At 38.2% G+C, this 20,978-nt stretch overlaps 1 protein-coding gene across 5 annotated transcripts; it reads left to right on the plus strand.

Annotated features, from left to right (window-relative positions):
• Positions 1-11,858: 11,858 nt before the first annotated feature.
• On the plus strand, positions 11,859-20,978 carry LOC307016363 (uncharacterized protein). 5 transcript variants are annotated; one of them, XM_079645439.1, is made up of 17 exons: positions 11,859-12,138; positions 14,527-14,785; positions 14,915-15,047; positions 15,149-15,223; positions 15,392-15,787; positions 15,975-16,420; positions 16,500-16,678; positions 17,268-17,361; positions 17,443-17,678; positions 17,896-18,010; positions 18,412-18,529; positions 18,609-18,700; positions 19,133-19,250; positions 19,348-19,449; positions 19,548-19,721; positions 20,187-20,363; positions 20,591-20,978. In XM_079645439.1, the coding sequence occupies exons 2-17, from the start codon at positions 14,717-14,719 to the stop codon at positions 20,875-20,877; spliced, it is 2,811 nt and encodes a 936-aa protein (XP_079501565.1). In that variant the 5' UTR covers positions 11,859-12,138; positions 14,527-14,716; the 3' UTR covers positions 20,878-20,978. The 5 variants fall into 5 exon arrangements, 4 of the variants coding, with proteins under 4 accessions (XP_079501565.1, XP_079501566.1, XP_079501568.1 ...); XM_079645440.1 differs by having other exon boundaries at positions 14,674-14,785; XM_079645441.1 differs by lacking the exon at positions 11,859-12,138 and having other exon boundaries at positions 13,956-14,785; positions 15,975-16,079; positions 16,188-16,420.

Consider the following 20,978-nt stretch of genomic DNA (forward strand, 5'->3'; position numbering starts at 1 on the left):
ATTTAAAACAGATCACATATTCTGGACCCTTCTTTCTTCACCAAGTTCTTTACTTGAATTTTGTAACATATGGACCACCAGATCCGAAACTTGAAGAAGTGCCTTCCACCTGCCTTGTCTCTGATATTCAACAGGACTCATTTGGTTGCCAAAGTCAGATTGTATAGAAATTTACAAGAAAATTACCGTATCGCTTGAATGTATCACCTCAGTAAACATTTTTTCTTAAAGAGTTTATGGTCTTAATCTCAAGTGTTTTAAAGTCAACGTCAATACAGCACTACACTTAGCTTAAGTCTGGCTTAATCATGAATGGGGATAGACATAGTTATATTTCGTATTGAAAAGTATTTGTAGATTTAAAAAACGCTGAAAGGAATTTATTGATCCAGAATTTTGTTTATAAAATTAGGTTGAAAACAGTCTCCCATCAATATTTCTTTCACTAGATTTCTTTTTGTATACCCATTTACACATTTAAAGAAAATGCTGGTCACATCAGTGAATTTCGAGTGTTTGGCTTTTGAATAAAGATTATTCAAAAACGCTGTTCGGTGGGTCGCTGTTATCAAGGTTAATGAGTTAATGAGCACAGCTTAAAGGTTTGGTGTCTAAAAAACATAAACTGCAGGGATTTTTTCAAAGCTTTACCAAAAGTGACAGGTCTTTTTTCTATATACTGAAAACTCAACTTGACAAGACGCCTTTCACAGGACACTCATGAGAAATGTTAGGCGACAGAGGTGAGGCCATTGGGACAAGGCCATTTTAAACGGCAGACACCTGAAAATGTTAGCCCAACAAAAGAGGTTAAGGTAACGTTTCCCATCTAGTTTCTTGACGGCTCTGCTGACATTTACAGGTGCCCGAGGAGACGTCGGGTCACAGGCTGTCTTTCAAACAGCACGACACATGTGTCGCAGGGGACCCAGGGGAATAAATTGTGCAGGATAAGGACATTTCCAGACAAAAACTGTGGGGACTTACAGGCTGATTAGTGTGATTGCAAGTCCTCCAACTCATACGACCAAATGGGCCGATTGTTCAGGCCCTTATTACGACCAAATATGTCGTTTATACAAGCGCTTAATACGTCCTATAATTAAGTTTTAAAGTTTTCACCCTCTAGTGGTCCCGTTGAATGCAAACGTTACAGATGGTCGTTTCTTCACAAATAACCCTCTCTGTAAAATCCTAAATTGTATGATAGTTTGGCCATTAAAACGCTTTTTTATTCGATTTCTAGCGAGAAGTGTATATTGTACTTTTAGAATCCACATCCAGTCGATATGTAGGATCTATAGTTTGATAGATATTACAAAGATGATTTGAGGTATGCGGCAGCCTCCATGTAAAGTTACGGGTTGAAAACAGTATTTCCGGTCTCGACGTTTTCATAATAAAACCAATGGTCAAATGATTTAACATTGACATCTGCAGTACTCATCCACTAAAAAACATCAGTTTATCCTTGTTAATTATACGACATTTATTGGTTTAAATTGTGTACAATGCTTTTGTGTTTTTCCCATAGGTTTTTCTCTTTCGATTCTGAGAGACATCTTTTTTTTTTCAGAGGTTTTGAGCTAAAACATAGATTGTTTTAGCCGCAATGCATTTCGGGATATGGTGTTTATAGGATATGAAATCGGAAAAACATTTTTTTAAAATTAAATAATACTCTATTCCGAGTGTGCTTGCTTTTCTCTTTGGAAGTCATCACATAAAGGCATTGTAATATAAGCTTTGGCTCCATTAAATATCTGCCGTAGATATTTATTTATAGAGCCCTGATCAGAAGACCTTTTGACAAACTGTAATAAATGTCACCAAAACTGAATACGTGACGTGGATCATAAATATATTAGCAATTAAACAAAATCTTCCATTTATTTTCACACAATACGTCTCCCCGCAGTATCAACACTAATTCGGCTGACTTTTATATTTGATCCAATTGGTAGATACACCATATTATATTTACACCATAACGGTGCAAAGCTGATAGAAAGGGATTTTTTTTGTAGTTTTTAAAGATATTATTTACTACCTTTCCAACTCCTCATGCAGTTGACTGTTACAGGTCTATACAGGTTCATGGTACAATGCATAAGCTTCAAATCGAGAGACTGAAACTGTATTTTCCTTTACCGTTCTGTTTTAATTTCACAATAAAGTTAATAATCATATTATGTTTGATATTATTATGTTTTATTAACTACACCACTGGTTTTTTAACCCACACCACCTAGTGGTTAAAGCACGTTATTGAATTTTGTTGTTGAATAACTTTTATTTGATGAAAACATTTAAATATTAAAAGTAGCCTTCATACAACATTGGGGGAAAGTAGAAGGCATGATGGAAATATAGAATAGAAAATATCAAGAAGATACTGTAGTGATCTCTACAATAAACAGTTTAGTGCAGGACATCCAAAGATATTAACAGGAGGATGTGCAAAACAGACAAACTAATAAGGCTTTATTTAAACATGCCAAAGAACAAAAACACAACACAAAGAATACTTTAAGTTAAGGTCTTCTTTTGAATAAGATAAAAACGTTGGGGTTATCCACAGATAAATATGAAGTCTGACAAAGTACTTAACGTCCAATATATTGCATGGTTTATTTTGGCACTTGACAATCACCTTCCCTGAATTTGACTCAGGTGTAACTAAAGTCTGATTTGATTAAGGGTTGTTTATATTTCACATCATTAATCAGAATCTGCAAAGTAACTAAAATAAATGTAGTGGAGTAAAAATACCAGATTAACCTCTGAATTGTAGTGGAGTAGAACAAAGTAGTATGCTGCTGTAACAAAAACATTTCCCAACTTGGGATCAATAAAGTATATCTTATCTTAAACCTGTTAGGCCCCAAGCCTGTTATTCAGGTTTCAGGCTCGAAAATGACATTCCCAGAACAAATGACCATATCTTCCCTTCTAAAAGGGTTAAATTAATAATATTTTTTCTCAAAGTAATGATAAACCTGTGAGTTGGATGTAGAAAAGTCAGAATCAATATAGATGTTTTTTATTTTAAAGAAAATTCAGATTGAACATGGTAAAAAACTGTAAATTATAGTGTCCGTCCAAAAAATATTTTGTACTTATAGTGAAAACTAACCTTGGATGATGGGTTAGTAGACTAAAAGCTTTAGGAATCCAAAGTACAACATATAATAAGTACCTTGTATCAAGATTGATGCAAAAACAAGTGATATTTGACCTTTTTAGACAGATTTAGCAGAATCATAGAAAAAGCGAAAACGTCCCACACACACTCACGTAAAAAAAAAAAGGTGGCGTCTCTGTGCATGCTAGCTTGCAGCAGAGGGGAGAAATATCGCTGCTCTGATGTCAAGCAACGGAAAAGCTGTTTTATTGCTTATGGATTATGTATCGTCAGTTAGCTGAGATTATTCCCGTTAATCTGGTATAACACATTAATAGGTTCTTAAATATTAAGATCCCCTGAGACACAGTGTCGTGAAAAACAAAACAAAAAGTACCCACCGGCGGGGACCTTGGGGTTTAACAGGTTGCTGATCGATGGCTACTGCCATATTTGCAAAATTTGCCTCTGAACCTTGACAAGTGCATGTTTCAGGCTTATCAATTAACAACAGGAGGGGTCAAATACATAAGACCAGCTGTTAAATAAAGCTCTTCTGACCTTAGGTGTCATGTGGCTATATTAATTCACCCATTTATTAAGTATATGTTTTAAATTTGATAACACCACAGTGTTTCGTGTATTGGACCCGTCCAATTCTAGTTTTGGAAAGTCTGCCGTGGTTTCAATCCATTTCATAGAGCTGTGACACTCAGCGTAACCTCGTCGCACTGCCACTCCAACATCCAATCACAGGGCTTGATGACTAATCACGGGGTTTGTAAAGCAAGGCGGATGTTGTAGTCCCAAACAATAGCTGGGGATTCTGGGTAGTGTAGTGTCTTCGGAAACTGTAGTGTCTTAACTCAGAAAAAACTATTTGTTTCTCTGAATCGAAGGTTAAAAACACAAAAGCTGTTACGTCCCGTCCCTCTACCAAGCGGTAGTGGCTCGTGGGAAGACCCGCAACATAAAAACAACCACGCCAAACACAGAATTTAGTTATCGATGGGCATTTATTTTCAGCACAGCCGTAACTCACATGCATGCCTACCGGCAATAAGGAACCAAGTCTGGAGGATCGTAAAACCAACAGAAAGAAATAAGAAGGGGGCCTGGGCCAGCCACACCATGAGCCGTAGGACCCAGACTTCCCTCCTCTACCCAAAGGTCCAAACACAGCCTACTGGGAAGGAAACAAAGCCGCAAAAAACCTATACTAATATCCTCGGGAGTTCACACAAAAAGAATACAGCAAAATATATATAAATCCACACGAGGTGAGAGGAAATCCACGGTCGTATTCCCTTGGTTTCAGGACGGGGAAAAAAGAGCCCCCTTCTCCTCCAGCTTTTCCTCTTTAAGTAGTCCCCAGCTAAATGTCATCAGGACACCTGGGGAAGGCGGAGCCAGGGGCGGACCAGGTGTACCTGCGCAGCAGAGACAGAGAAAACACATAGAGCACGTAACAAATGCATTGTACACAATTTAAACCAATCAATATTGTGTAAACAAAAATGTTTTTTAGTTGATGAGTAATGCAGATATCACTGTGTAATCATTTGACAGTGAGGGGAATATATCCGGTTTTATTATGAAAACTTCAAGACCGGAAAAACTGTTTTCACCCACGCTAACTTTACATGGAAGCTGCATACACGTTATCCTGGCGAGACCTCAAATCGTCTTCGTAATATCTATCAAACTATAGATCCTACACATCGACTGGACGTGGATTCTAAGAGTACAATATACAGTCCTCGCCAGAAATCGAATGAAAAAGCATTTTAATGGTCAAACTATTCCACAATTTAGGATTTTCCAGAGAGGGTTATTTGTGAAGAAACGTCCCTCCGGAGCGTTTGCAATGAACGGGCCGGGAGCATGTTATTTCTTAAGGCCGCTGCACACCAACCCGATTTTGGGAGTCAGAGGCCGTCAGAGGCAGTCGGGCATTCGCGGCGCCCTACTCAGGTTGGTGTGTCCCGCACAGTCGTCTCTTTACGGCACATTTTCACACCGATTCAACATGTTGAATTGGCCGCGGGAGTCCAAAGAAAGTCGGGACAAAGAAATCACTCTGATTGGCTGTTCAGCTTAGCGAGAAGCGAAGCGGAAGTGAGGGACCAAAACAAACGGACGGTTAATCTTTTTCATTTTCATCTCACCTGGACGCAAGAGTTTCTTTTTTATGTTTACATGTTTTCGATCGACGAGAGAGAGTGAAAATGGAACCCAGACGCTATTTGTTGTTTGTTTATATCACGCAGTTTGTTGTTCTTCTCTCGGTGTATAGTATGTCTTCCGGTTGTTCCCTCTTTTGAATGACGAATACACACTACCGCTGCCTGCTGGAAAGGACAGTTATTGCCACTCGTCAACTGAAGTCTTTGCGGTGTGTTCGTAGGCGGGCGGCGTAGGCGGGCGGCGTAGGCGGGCGGCGTAGCCGACGTAGCCGACGTAGCCGACGTAAAAGTCTGGACGCCTTCGGTACGCATTCTTTGGTCTCAGGTTTGTGTGTAGCGGCCTTTACACGACCACTAGAGCACCTCTAGTGGTCGTGTAAGAAACAATATACACTTTAAAACGTGTCTCTGGGTCGTAATAAGGGCATGAACAATCGGCCTATATCGTCGTTTTTTGTAGGAGGACAGGCTGTGTGATTGGGATTGAGAGACGATGGAGGCTCCTTTTTCTATTTTCTTCTTTGATTGAAGACACCAGGAAATATAAAACCGGAAGCAATATGAGTGAGCTATCGAGGCGACTTCTATGTGATCGTGTTTGAAAGCTTAGAGGAAAATAGATTAATCTGAGTCCAATCAGTCCAAACCAAAGCTGCTGAGTTCTTCGTGTTAAATTGGTTGAATTGGGAAAACCGTTAATCACAGTCTATGATCAATAAACCTCCACCGGGTAGAAAACAGCAACAGAATGTGAATTAACTCCCAGTTCAAGAGAACTAAAAAAATGGTGACCCTATTTTTTAAAAACCCTATAAAAACATATTTTTAGGTTTAAAAGGTGCCTACGCTTAATAGATACATCTTATTTATGCACAAACGATTAAACAATCACACATTAAATTGTTCTTCCCTCGTCATGAAATAAATAAAGTGAAAATCAAAGAGAAAATTTGAAAATCAACTATGATTGAATGCCTGTAAAGGAAATTTAAATTATAAATACATTTATACATTATAAATGTCATATTCAGCCAGTTTTTTTGCCAAGTGCTCATAACACAAAACCACAAAAACGTAGTCATGTCCTTCCAAAGCGAGCCATAACACTGTTACCTAAATTAATTATATCAATATTTATTTATTCACATCCTCTGTGAATTCACTGCAGTTATTAAATCCAACAGCAAACACCAGTCATGAAAAACTAAAAACACAAACTGTTAAAACCACTCCTGCAGTTGAACCATTTCTAACATAACGACTGACAGATAGTGGTTTTACTACCCAATAATGGGTCATTTTGACAAGCTGCATGATGAACAAAATACTGTCTGATACTTATTTAAAGCAGCCTCCATTGGACTTTTTTCTTTTCGGCCGTGACGTAGTGACATCACTTCATAACACTTGCACTTTTATTGGATAGCACTTCAACACATTGTTATATGCTAAGGGAAGGGACATCGCTTAGTGTTTGACCAATCAGGGATTTTAAAAATAGTTAGTCCAGATGTCACAAAGTTTGACTCATTTAAAGAAGAGAGCAGGACGTAAAATAGAGACACAATACAATAAATAAATGTTTCCTGATATTGTTTTTGCCTTTTATATACATCTTCTTGCTTGTTTTTATTTCTCCTTAATGACTGCCTTCAAATTTTATAATTGTATCATGTCTTATTTTTGCACTATGGCTTAATGCTTGTAATGTTCTTTGTGAAGCACTTTGAATTGCCTTGTTATTGAAATATGCTGCCTTGCCTCGCACCACTCTCACATTGTAAAGGTTTATACAACGTTGCGGAAAAACACAGGACATTCAGATGTATTTTAATGAGTGTGCTACAACACACAACATGTTCTTTTCCAATCTTAATAAATTGCTGGAGTGACAATGAGCATGCCGTGTCAGCTGTCAGCTCACACTTGTCCTGTGATTCACTCAGTGTTTCACTTTGAACTCACAAGGTCAGACAGTAATTGACCTGCCAGAGATTCACTGCCTGCGATTTAGGAGAGTCACAATATGCAGCACATACAGAATTCCTTCCGGGATGCAGAAGAGAAGGTAAATAATGCTGCTGTCCCTACATTATAAGAAACAGCAAGAAAAAACATTTGAAGTGAGAATTTGATTAAGTAAGAACAAACTTTACTTAATTTCAGAAACAACACAAGTTGATTTAGAATTTTGTTTGCAATTTTGAACCCATATAAATATTTTTTCTGCAGCTTTTTAGCTCAAAGATTTATTTTAAATCAAAGAATGCAAAGTGAATTTGAGGTGAAACAATTGCAAAGCTGGTTAGCCCTGCTTAGATATTTGAAATGAGGAACAATTTCCTGCATTTCTAGGGGATTCAAAGCTGCTACATAAACATACATGGACAAAGGGGTAGTACGTAAATAGCAGCGTTTTATGATGACTATTGTAACTGGCTAACGTACAGATGCCATATTGCCTGTATCAGGAAAATGTATAAAAGCTCCAACTAAACAAATGAAAAAATGACTATGTAAGCCCAAAATAACTAATCAATTTCCAACTCTAGAAGAAGATTTATGAATGTTTGTGGTTAATTTGTGGAGGATTTATTAACCATTGTCTGCGACAGATACTACAGATATCATAGCCTTCCATTCAAAACCCAAACTGGTTTCTACTGTAGCAGTGAATTAATATCAAAATCATAAAATCGCTTAATTTATCTGCGTCCCAAACTTTGGTGTTATTTTGGTGACATTACTTAGGGTTTGTACAACCTTTTTGTTTATGGACAATGAACCCTGCATGAGTTGTTTCCACAAATATGAGATGAAATGATTTTGAAATTGTATCAATCAATACATTTCTTTACTGGAATCAGTGTGTTTGAGTGTGACAGAGATTTCCTTCCAGTGGGACAGAGGAGCCTCCACTGTCATCTGATGCCAACCATGACAGATGTACCCACACGCACACGCACACACACACACACACACACACACGCACGCACGCACGCACGCACGCACGCACGCACGCACGCACGCACGCACGCACGCACGCACGCACGCACACACACACACACACACACACACACACACACACACACACACACACACACGCACAGTTCCAACCTCCTCCGTCTGCTCTATCTTCGTGACTGGCCTATGAATGATACATATATGTGTGTATTTGTGTGGAAGTGTGTGTGTGTTGCGCCCTCGACTGAAGGCCATGTGGGCCCCACGGGCGGTGGGACTGCAGCCCATCTACTCGCCTGTCTGGATGTCAGTAAGTGTTCATTTTTGGAAATGTTTTGCACAGACAAGAATGAATGTCTACAGTATGTGTGTTCATGTTTGTGAGCTTGTTCAGATCACACGGAAAATCTGAGACTCAAGACTTGTATATCATCTTTATACATCTTAGTAAATAGTCTCGTGAACAAATTCCCTGAAAAAAGTGTGAGGGAATAATTCTGTCTTTACTCCTAGATATTTAACCTTTTCTGTGTGTTGACATTTCTCTGTTATCTCTCTTAAGGAATGGGAGGCTCCAGCTATCTTGATAAACCAGTTCAACTCTTGGTCACAAAATGGTTTACGGCTGTGGGAACGCCGGCTTAAAGGCCATTAAGGGTCAGACACAAGTGATTCAGGGTGCCCAGTTGTTTAGTCTATCTCCCCAAATATGTTGTTTACTCTCTCTGAACTAGTTAAAAGGGCTATCGAGAGAGAGGCGCGGCAGATTTGACATGGCAACCCACCAGTGCAGTCAGAATCTCTGGCTGCTGTGACTTGTGATGTGAATCTCTCCGGCCGATACTTGTAAATAAACATCAGTGTTTGACATCAAAGCTCCAACTCTCCTCGTGTCTCTCTGAGTCCTGACTCTCCATTGCTGCAGAAGTTTCCCTTACAAAAAGGACTATTAATAGTCTTTTTAAAAAGGACTATTAATAGTCCTTTTACCTCTCTACATATTTTTTTTAAAACTTGTGATACACTGGAGCATGCTTTACCAATTAGATAATGCTGTCTCAAATGTAACGTGACATATGTCAATAACATTCAGGTTACAATAGCGGGTGTAAGGGCAGCAGGATTCTCTTCTTTTACACTTTCTTTTCCTTGAAATATTCTCTCCAACTCATGAGGTTTTAATCAAGGTCAAGAAAATAAAATAGAAAATACATGGGACGTAATTTATTTTCACTTTTCCACTGCATCTTGAAACCAAACAAATGATTGACTTGCTGTCTGTGTCTCTTAGCTCAAAGCTAGCTAGCATACTGAACGCATGCATTTAAAAAAAAAAAAACAGTAGGCTATAGATTGATTTTCTTTTTAAGTTCTCAGTTACATTCACTGTTGTAATATTTTATTGTTTTAAAAAAGGATTCCCTATCTCTTAGCTTTGTCATCATACATTGAGAAAACTACTTGGCTTTTAAGCTGCTAGCCTTAAGGCTCCTCAATGTTAACAAATTGTCGCTAGCTTTGTCTGTCTGCGGGTTAATTTGAGACAGGTGAAGCTGGCATGAAGTCGATTTATCAGAGCTAAATGCTGGAATGTGGTGACGTAAGAAGCGAGGAACCCTATCATCATAACATTTTTTAAATCTTTATGGTAATATTTTAAAACTAACTCTATAAATCAACATCATTATTAGGCATGCAGGTTAGCCACATTTTATTCAGTACAAATATTTTATTTCTGAACAAAACAACATTTGGATTAGCTTTTTGTAGGTGTAGTCATACTTGACAACCCTCCCGATTTTCGTGGGAGACTTCCGATTTCATTGCCCTCTCCCAATTTCTTCCCGGGGGCATTTTCTCCCGTATTTCTCCCGATTTCTGACAAAATCAGATTTACTCATGAATTCCTGTAAATTGAACTATACAGGTCCAGCCCACACATATACTCCATCAAGGATGGTGCTACATGCAGCAATGCATTGCACCTACAACAACAATAAGCCTGTGTAGATGCTTATTATGCTTATTGCGGACGATCTATGAGCGAATATGGCGCAATTACGCTCCACAGTTTCAGCCGAGGCTCCGGCACTAACAGTTCTAACAGTTCTAACAGCTCCAGCAATCCACTAGCCCTAGCGCCCCCCCTGGGCGGTGGTTTTTAAATGCTCCCGATTTCTGAGGTTTCATGGTTGGCAAGTATATGGTTGTAGTTGGGGATTTAAGCAACCGAATAAACTTCAAAACCAATTATTTTTTAAGTAAAAGACAGATAAAAAAGTCTATGCTGTTGATTTGAATATTAAAGTGTTTTGTTTTTTTGCCATCTCCATGTGCAAGTGTTAGGTCCCGTCTTTCATAATCAGAAGCAAACTTTGTGTCTCCTCTCCACAGTTCTGGGCTCCATCTGGACTCATCAGCTCTGTGAACAAAAATCCATTTATCCTGTCGATGCGAAGCATCCGGGGAGCGGCGCATTACGCTGACGTAGAGCCACAGTGGTGCCACCACATATCGTAAAATGCTGAGAATGAGAAAGTCACATAGAGGAAGAGTTAGAATCATAACAGAAATGCCATATTATGCATATTCTCTGAGTTTTTTTTCTTCCATTAACGCTGCTTACTAAGTTCACACATAAGTGTTCATAGTCTTTAACCTGTTTAACCCTGAGCCTGTTTTTCAGGTCTCAGGCTCGAAAATGACATTCCCAGAACAAATGACCATATCTTCCCTTCTAAAAGGGTTAAATTAATAATCTTTTTTCTCAAAGTAATGATAAACCTGTGAGTTGGATGTAGAAAAGTCAGAATCAATATAGATGTTTTTTATTTTAAAGAAAATTCAGATTGAACATAGTAAAAAACTGTAAATTATAGTGTCCGTCCAAAGATTATTTTTTACTTATAGTGAAAACTACCCTTGGATGATGGGTTAGTAGACTAAAAGCTTGAGGAATCCAAAGTACAAAATGTAATAACCCTGTATCAAGATTGATGCAAAACAAGTTAAATCTGTCCTTTTTAGAGAGATTTAACAAAAAAAAAACACTTCTGGGGTCATTTGGGTGGATTTTCCATATCTCTGGCCCCTACACTGTAAAATGTTTGGCTGTAAAATTACAGTAAATTACTGGCTACTAGTTCCATGGATCTCACAGTAATTTACTATAAATATTTCACAGTAATTTACTGTAAATATTTCACAGTAATTTACTGTAGATATTTTACAGTAAATTAGAATAAAAGTACAACTAAATACTGTGACTTTACAGTTGCCAAGCCCATGGAATTACTGTGATATAGCAGAAAAGATCTGAGGTATTATGGTACCTTGCTGTACATAAATTACAGTCATTACCTGTATTTTCATACTTTTACTGTAGAAGTAATGCAACACATTAGCCAGTAATTTACGGCAAATATAAAAATGTAAATAATACGATATTATATTGTATATCTCACTAGTTAACTGGGATTTTACCATAACTACACAATTCAATCAGCTCAATCAACAAAGAAAAACAAAGAAAATGCCCATTTTAACTTTGTATTACTCCATTGAAGTGCAAAGTGCATTTCACAGTGCCTTGGACACAGCCTGTCCTCCTACAAAAAACGACCAAATAGGTCGATTGTTTAAGCAGTGTTGATCACGATATTACGACCCATAGCCACGTAGCTTTCCCATTATTCATTTCTAGCAGCAGTTTATTACAACCTTTTGTCACGTTTTGTCACGATCGTAATCCCGTGAACTTTAACCTTGCGCATCAATAAAAGTGCGACGAGCCAAGAAGATGAAGATGAAGAAGAAGATGAAGAAGAAGAAGGATTGTTAAAGAGCGTCAGAGCTTTACAAGTGGTAAATCTGATTTCTGTATTTCATTTGATTTGTTTACGCTTTTAATTAATCCTGTCGTTTTTCTACTAATCATGTTTAACCACGATATTTCAGTTTTACGTTTTAGGGCTGGCCCGTGGCATAGGCAGTATAGGCGAATGCATGTTGTTAGCAATAGCATGGCTGTAAAGGTTAGCGCTTAGCGCTTAGCTTAAAGGACTGTCTCAGAAAATTAGAATATTGTGATAAAGTTCTTTATTTTCTGTAATGCAATTTAAAAAAACAAAAATGTCATACATTCTGGATTCATTACAAATCAACTGAAATATTGCAAGCCTTTTATTATTTTAATATTGCTGATTATGGCATACAGCTTAAGAAAACTCAAATATCCTATCTCTAAATATTAGAATATCATGAAAAAGTATACTAGTAGGGTGTTCAACGAATCACTTGAATCGTCTAATTAACTCGAAACACCTGCAAGGGTTTCCTGAGCCTTGAAAAACACTCAGCTTGGTTCAGTAAACTAAATCACAAGTATGGGGAAGACTGCTGATCTGACTGCTGTCCAGAGGACCGTCATTGACACCCTCCATCAGGAGGGTAAGACACAAAAAGAAATTTCTCAAAGAGCAAGCTGTTCACAGAGTGCAGTTTCAAAGCACATCCACAAAAAGTCTGTTGGAAGGGGGAAATGTGGCAGGAAACGCTGCACAACCAAGAGAGATGACCGCAGCCTTAACAGCATTGTGAAGAAGAGTCGCTTCCAGAATTTGGGGGAGCTTCAAAGACAGTGGACTGAAGCTGGAGTCCAGGTATCAAAAGTCACTGTTCACAGACGTGTCCGGGAAATGGGCTACAATAGCCGTATTCCCATGGTCAAGCCACTTCTGAACTCAAGACAACGGAAGAGGCGTCTGACTTGGGCTAAGGAAAAGAAGCACTGGACAGTTGCACAGTGGTCCAAAGTCCTCTTTTCAGACGAAAGCAAGTTTTGTATTTCATTTGGAAGTCAAGGCGCCAGAGTCTGGAGAAAGGCTGGAGAGGAGCAAAATCCAAGTTGCTTGAAATCCAGTGTGAAGTTCCCACAGTCAGCGATGGTTTGGGGAGCCATGTCAGCTGCTGGTGTTGGTCCACTGTGTTTCATCAAGCCCAGAGTAAATGCAGCTGTGTACCAAGAGATTTTAGAGCACTACATGCTTCCGTCTGCTGAAAAGCTCTATGGAGATGAGGAATTCATTTTCCAGCATGATCTGGCACCTGCCCACAGTGCCAAAACCACCAGTAACTGGTGTACTGACCATGGCATTACTGTCCTCGATTGGCCTGCAAATTCCCCTGACCTGAACCCCATAGAGAATATGTGGGGTATTGTGAAGAAGAAGCTGAAAGACACCAGACCCAACAATGCTAATGAGCTAAAGGCCGCTATTGAAGCATCCTGGGCATCCATAACACCTCAGCAATGCCACAGGCTGATTGCCTCCATGCCACGCCGCATTGATGCAGTAATCCGTGCAAAAGGATTCCCAACCAAGTACTGAGTGCATTAATGGACATTTTCAAATGTTTGATTGTGTTTTGCTGTTATAAATCTTTTTTTTTTACTTGGTCTGAGGAACTATTCTAATTTTTTGAGATAGGATTTTTGAGTTTTCTTAAGCTGTATGCCATAATCAGCAATATTAAAATAATAAAAGGCTTGCAATATTTCAGTTGATTTGTAATGAATCCAGAATGTATGACATTTTTGTTTTTTTAATTGCATTACAGAAAATAAAGAACTTTATCACAATATTCTAATTTTCTGAGACAGTCCTGTATATGCGCTAACGGATATGTATTGCAATATAAGAAGGTTCGTCTACAACAAGTTGTAGGGAGAGTTTTCTCCTTCGCACAAAAGGAGCTAAAATCTTGCCTAAAAACAAAACCCTTGGTAGCACGTGACATAACACATAACAATGGCAAAAGTATGTATATTCAGCTAACCAGACCAGGACATGATATGAACGTAAACAATGCGAAAGGAAATGGCACTTTAATAATAATAATAATAATAGTTGACATTTACATGGCGCTTTTTATAATGCACACACTTTTTCTTTCTTCGAAATGTCACCTAACATGTTGCATTAATGATAGTTAGGGTAAGTTCAACACTTGAATATCATCAGGTCATAGTTGTTTTACTACTTTAAACATTCGCTAATTCAACTTAAGTTTTGTGAAAGCATCACATCTAGTTAAAAAGAGAAATATATTTCCCTGTAATTACTGATTTACCTGGGACTTGATTGATTTTGGTGCCTGTAGTTTTATTTTGGCGAATGCTTAGTTATGAAGCAACAATTAAAATACATGGTAGCACAGCTAATCTGAGTTCATCTGTTTGGTTTTTTTCAGGTCATCTATCAATTCAATTATATGAAGTAGCCTATTATCATAAAAAAATCAACGGTTCTTTTCAGAGCCATATTCCTCTTCCTACTCTCTTTCACCCCTCTCGTTTTCTTGTCTTTTGTTTTGTTTTTCTCCCTCCCTGTATGTCAGTTCATCCTTTGTTTGTTGTTGCCCTTTTTATCCTCACTTAAAAATGTCATCCAAGCAACTGAATGAATGGCTAGAGATAGGGAATGCCCTCGCAGATGAGTTGGCAAATAAGGCAAGTACAACATTATCCAAAAATGTATTATAACATTTACTCAAATGATAACAGACACACACATTACAAAGATGTGTGTGCAACAATTAAGGGAAATATATAATCTCTTTTATATATTTATATATTAAGATACCAAAGAAACCAAAGAAACCGAAGATACAGAAGATACCAAAGAAAATAACGCAAGGATCAAATGTTTCCTGGAGGAAGAGGGACCTGGATGGGAACATTATAGCCCAACATTGGAATAAGAATCGATTTGGTCTGTAAAATATAATCTAGTTCTAGTGTTTCATTAAGTTTTAATGTCGTTGGTCGGTCCTCAATAATGTTTCCCATATCATCGTACTTTGTTTTATGCAGTTAAACCTTCCAGCTCTCAGAAGTCCCCAGAGGTCGAGGAGACACATGAGATTCCTCTACAGGTCCCAAGTCTTGGTATGCACAATGAATTCTTAAATTATCCTTCAACTTGAAATGTAGGTAATTGTTTGTAGTATGTAATAGCTTTGTTCATGATACATTGTAAAGTGAAAAGCCATGTATGGAATATCTTTTTTAAATTAAACTAAATTCCATGATTTGTTTTATATTTTGTTATTTTAGATCAACATCTTCAGACACTGAGAAACCTGTTGGGTTCTCTCACTGTCCCTGCATCATCAGAAGAAACACCCACTGCATCAACATGGACCCAAAGACAGTTGAAACGTGAACAAAAATTCAGAGCTGCAATGCCAGAGCTCCTTAATTTGAAATTGGCTGCAGAGATTGTCACTACACGTTCCTGTCTCCAATGCAAAACTGCTGATGCTGTGGTCCGGTGCTTGGACTGTGTTCCACCAGGAACTCCCTTTCTTTGTCCGGCATGTGACCCTATTATCCATGGTAAACATGTCTTCCATGACAGGGAAGCCATCTTTGATGGGTTTTACAGACCTATTCCTCCCACATCCTTAGTGGTTGTGGATGAAAGTGGCCAATATGGACTCTGTGAACAAGGTGGGTTCAAATAAGGTATTACATATTCCCTTACCATGGTTTCCTAATGTGCACTACATATACAGCGGCATCATTTTCACCATGTCGGAAGTTTGCTTTAACAGTTAAAATGTCTCAATTTGTATTGACTACATTTCCTAACATGTCCTAACATGCATATGAATCTCTGAAATTGTCTTTGCTGCAGTGTGTCTGCTTCCAATTCCTCCGCCATCCCAAATCTGCTTCTGTGGTCCAAGCCAAGATTTCACCATCATCCCAGGAAAGCAGACCGTGTTGGTGACTATCAATGGTTTGTTGCCACCAGAAGACGATCAAGCAGAAATACAGGATTACTATTATACTTTTGTCCTACATTGCATAGATAGCTGTCAAATTGCACATTTATATTTTTTCTCAGGTCCATACAACGTTCGTCTGCCTTCTGTGTGCTGCCCAATTTGTTCCGCCAAATGGTCCCCGAGCATAGGTGACTTGCTGGGATACAAATACTGGCCAGCAACCGACAGCTGCAAAATTATTTTTAAGTTTGATGTGTTCACATCATTCGAGCAAATTAAATTGGCCAGCCCAGCATTATCCCAGCAAGTATTTATAAAAATGCTTGAACATCGATCGTTTTCCACAGGAAGGGTAAGAATAAAATGTGGTTTTCAAGATTTTTGAATACCAAACTTTTAATTAACCAAATGAATACCATTCTTTTTTCCAGACAGGCAGAATCTGTAGCGATATCTTCCACAGAGTCTTTCGGGAGTTTGCCTTCTGTAATTACAGACAAGAAGATCTATGCCTGGTGGAGCCCTTTAAATGCCCAGCATGCACACCTGACATGCTGGCTATTGCTGTAGATGGCAATAGAAAGCATTATCGCTTCAAGAAGTCCAGAGGGTCAGTGAAATCATATTCTCATTTTAGTTGTTGTTTTATTGACTAAGCTGAATGTCTTTGCTGAAATGTCTAACTTTCCCCAACTCTGCAATTTCTTTTTCCAAAGTTTGTAGACCATCAGAAAACAATGGTTGGTGTGAAATTACACATAATTATATAAATCCAATTCATAAACATTATTATATATGACGCCTGTAAAGTTAACTCAACTTTAAAATGTTAAATGGTTGACGTTAGTTGGATATGTTGGAGCTAAGAACCAGTTTTGGATATAATCGCTTCATGAAAAATGTATTAAATTGCCCAGGAACCTTTTTCTATGCCTTCCTCTGCCCTATTCCATGCCCATCAATATAAAGGATGTACTTTTATTTTTACCTTTTTACAAGAAGTCAGTAAACTTTTCACTAATGTTAAATAATGGTGGCAAAAGACTTTACACAGAATTACAGATCAAATTCACAAAGACCTTTTCCACATTTATGAAAATGTTATGGCAAAAGCAAATTGGCCACATTAAATAGAGGACACAATCAAACTTATGTATGTATGATAATGTTGCTTACAATGTCTTTCTCGAATTTCGCAGGACAGATGAACCGTCTCTATTTGATGGACTGTTCATTGCCCAGGACAGTAAAGTGTCTGCCTTTGTCGACAAAATCAGGAGCCAGATGACGATTGTAAGAATCTATTCAATCCCCTAACCCTTTATTTATTTATCTTAGCACAGGGTTAAATGTAACAGATTGTGTCTATTTCAGAAAAGTGGTCGTGATGTTTGTGGACCGGCAACATTCACAGCTTGCAGAGAAACCTCACACAAGTCCAGGGCCAAGGTGGATGAGGAAGGACTGCAAATAGCTGTGTGCAGACATGGCATCTTACTACAAGGCCTAAATCACTACCGTGGTGAAATAAATGCCTACCCAATGTTCCTGCAGAAGGAGCTGGCTGAAGTTGCGAATGCAACATTCTTTTGTATGGATGTTGCCTGCAGGTAGTTATAACTATTGCAAAATTGGAAGTGTTTGTGGGAAACGTGTTATCTATTTAATTCTTGCACATCCAGTAGATGTAAAGCAAAAAAAACATTCATTTGGATAAATGCTGATGTTGGTTACAAGGATTGTACTGGTAATTTTAAGGACCTGGTTTATCTTTTTACTATTATGCCATCATGCAACTGGAAGAGCTAATTGATTTTGTCATTACAGGTACTGGCCTTATTTGGAGAAGATGGCAGCAAAGTTGCCTGAGCTCCAACCACTTACAGAGATGAAACCTTTTCTCTCTGTAATGCACGCCAAGGCCCACACAGGCAAATGCGAGGTACAGTATGCAAATTAAACATTTGTGTCACTAGATTCAAATGTTTTAGAAATTGTAGTGCACATAAGAATATCATGTAGTATATTCTATTCAAGCCTGTGGAATAATTGTAATAGTTACAAATGTTGACAAAATTGTTACAAAACAGACTGTCACAAGGATAGGCTTCCAAAACCCATTATGTTTATTTTAGTAAATATATCCGCACTGTAGAAATAATTAATGAATAGAGCTTCAAATAACTGCAGTTGTGACATTGTAGTTCAAAGCATAATTCAATATCAGAACATTTTAACTTTCTGAAATTGCTCCTGACACTGATGATAACTAAAGATGTACAGTACAAGAAATTATAATATTGAACTAAATAGCTAGATCTCATTGTTTATGATTCTGAGCAGGTGAAGTGGGGTGGCAGAAGCCAGGAAGGTGCTGGAAATACTGTCGGCGAGGAAGTGGAACAGGTTAACAGCTTCCTCTCAAGGGCAGCTCTGACAACAAAATACATGACCAAATCAGGTTGGTAGAGGAAAACAAATAGTTTAAGTAGTGCCACATTGTAAAGCTCATATGAATTTTCATGTTTTTGTGTTTACAGCTAGAGCAGATATGATAACCGTGCTGGCTATGCAATGGAACCACAGGAAGGTGGAGAATCTCCACAAGACACTCTCAAAGAGATTTGTCAAAGTAAGACGTCCATGCTGCATTTCAAAATGTATATTAAGACTATCCGAGTTTGTTGTTGTAGTAATTTAACACCATCCTTAGCTACATGTTGTTGAATTGAATGTATTCTGCAATCATTTCATTATGATGGTGCTGCCATGGCACACTGTTCTGCCAAGAGAGTCTCTGTTATGTTTGTTTTTAATAAAGCACTATAGGTTGATTCATCTGAATTTCTGGATAATAATAATAATAATAATAATAATGTTAATCCTGCTTGATCTTGAAAAAAAAGGGACACTAAGGTGATACTTGCCAACCTTGAAGAGAAGGTGTTTAGCATTTCATGTTGTTGTCTGGTCAGTTAATGTGCATAAAGGAATTCAGTAAAAAACAACCTTCTCAACCAACTGGAACGCATATTCACTTTTTCCTTTGAAACATTCTAACCAGACTACACAGAGAGCACAAACTGAAGTGGACAATCTTGAGAGTCTCAAGCAAGAGCTGAACATCTCCCTGGAGGACACGGAGCAGTGGGTGTTGGAGGTCAAGCAATGGGCAGCCACTGGTATGTTATATGATCACTGTGGTATAGATTTGGTTCCATATTTCCAAACATTTGGCTTCATGTTTTATGATTACACCTTGTTGTTTCTGTTTTCAAGAGAAACATGGAGCCCAGAGTAGCCAAGAGGAGCTCCAGAGAGAAATAGATGAAATTATTTATTCCCTCCGAAGAAAGAAACACGACCTCTATCGACAAAATGGTATTTATTATTACGTTATCTAGAAACAATATTTGTTTCTTGTTGTTGTTGTTTGTATTATTAATATTAGTTTATTTGTATTTTGTTTTACTTTACAGACAGCAACCAAACAAGGCAACGCAAACGGAGAAGACTGACAGAGCTCAAGAAGAAACTCAGAGAGAGGATACTGCAGTACAACACCATTGATGCCTGTTCAGAGAAAATTGACACAGAAGCAGCATGCGGTCTGTCTGAGGATGTCATTCTGCCCTGGGAGGCGCAAGGAGATGGTAAGAAACAACTTGTTTTTGTTTGCCCTAGATATTCCATAAATTCAGTTGAAGTACTAGAATACAATCACCAATGTAACACAGAGCTATCAACATAGGTGTCACAAATCATCATGATCACAACAAATCATTTTAAAATAATTATATTGAAAGGTCTGTATGATGTTGCCCTATCAAGTCTTAATAGTCTAGTCTCACTGGGACAGGCATATCTATGGAAACAGTAAAACCCTTCCTGACCACCCTGAACTGCATACTAATGTTGAATCTCAAGACATACTGAATGTAATTCTGCCAACATAGACAGAATTGAAAAAATTCAGCAAGCGGCGAGGTTGAATTTTTTTTTACCAGATTTTAAGGTTTTGGTCAATTTAATTAAAAAAGATTGAATACAAACTGATATTATTTGTTTTATTAGCCTTACCATTGTGGTTGTTATATTTTGTGTTTTTTCCATTATAGTGGTGAACCTGCGCACAAAGAGGCGACTTTTTGACCAGGTTATGCTGGTCAGGCGTATGGAAGAGGAGAAAGTCATCATTGTGAAGGAGATGACCCAGCATTGTCAAAATCTGAGGCAGGCACTGGACAAACTGGACCGCCTCCTTCATCAGACAAAAGACGACATCAGGAACCAAAGTATGTTCCACAAATACCGATTTATAATATTTGCCACTGCCCCCCTCCCAGTGTCAAATGTCTATCACTGAATAGCATCTGTAATGATTGCATTTTTTCTGAATCACAAATCTTTTTAGCTAATATACAGCCTCGGAGTTAAACATTCAAATTGCTTATATGGAACCAACATCAATGCTAATTAAAAGTTGCCTTACATAGACTGTCATTTTGTCTTTTTATTTTAGTTTCTCCAAGCGATATAACAGAAGAGGGATACAGGGGACTGCACTGCTGTATTTTACACTATCAATATCTTCTGGAGCAGAAACTGAGCAGAGTCACCAGCACCTACAGCTGTATTGGCTCGGACTCGTCTTTTCTCATGATGGAGGAAGACATTGAAGACGGTAATGAGGACGACGAACAGGACGGTGATGAGGACGGTGATGAGGACAACGAACAAGACGGTGATGAGGACGGTGATGAGGACAACGAACAAGACGGTGATGAGGACGGTGATGAGGAAAACTAACAGGACGGTGATAAGGACAACAAACAGGACAACGAACAGGACTTAACAAGTCTATTGTGTTGTATGCATGTCAACGTATTAAAACGAGTATTACGATTGAA

The sequence above is a fragment of the Notothenia rossii genome (genome assembly GCF_949606895.1).
Source record: "Notothenia rossii genome assembly, chromosome: 8".
NCBI lineage: Eukaryota > Metazoa > Chordata > Actinopteri > Perciformes > Nototheniidae > Notothenia > Notothenia rossii.

Coding starts and splice junctions, on each gene's coding strand:
- LOC307016363 (XM_079645439.1), top strand. CDS start 14,717: ATGTCATCCAAGCAACTGAATGAATGGCTAGAGATAGGGAATGCCCTC. Junction 17,679..17,895: donor TGTATGGATGTTGCCTGCAG/GTAGTTATAACT, acceptor TTGTCATTACAG/GTACTGGCCTTATTTGGAGA. Junction 18,701..19,132: donor TCTCAAAGAGATTTGTCAAA/GTAAGACGTCCA, acceptor CATTCTAACCAG/ACTACACAGAGAGCACAAAC.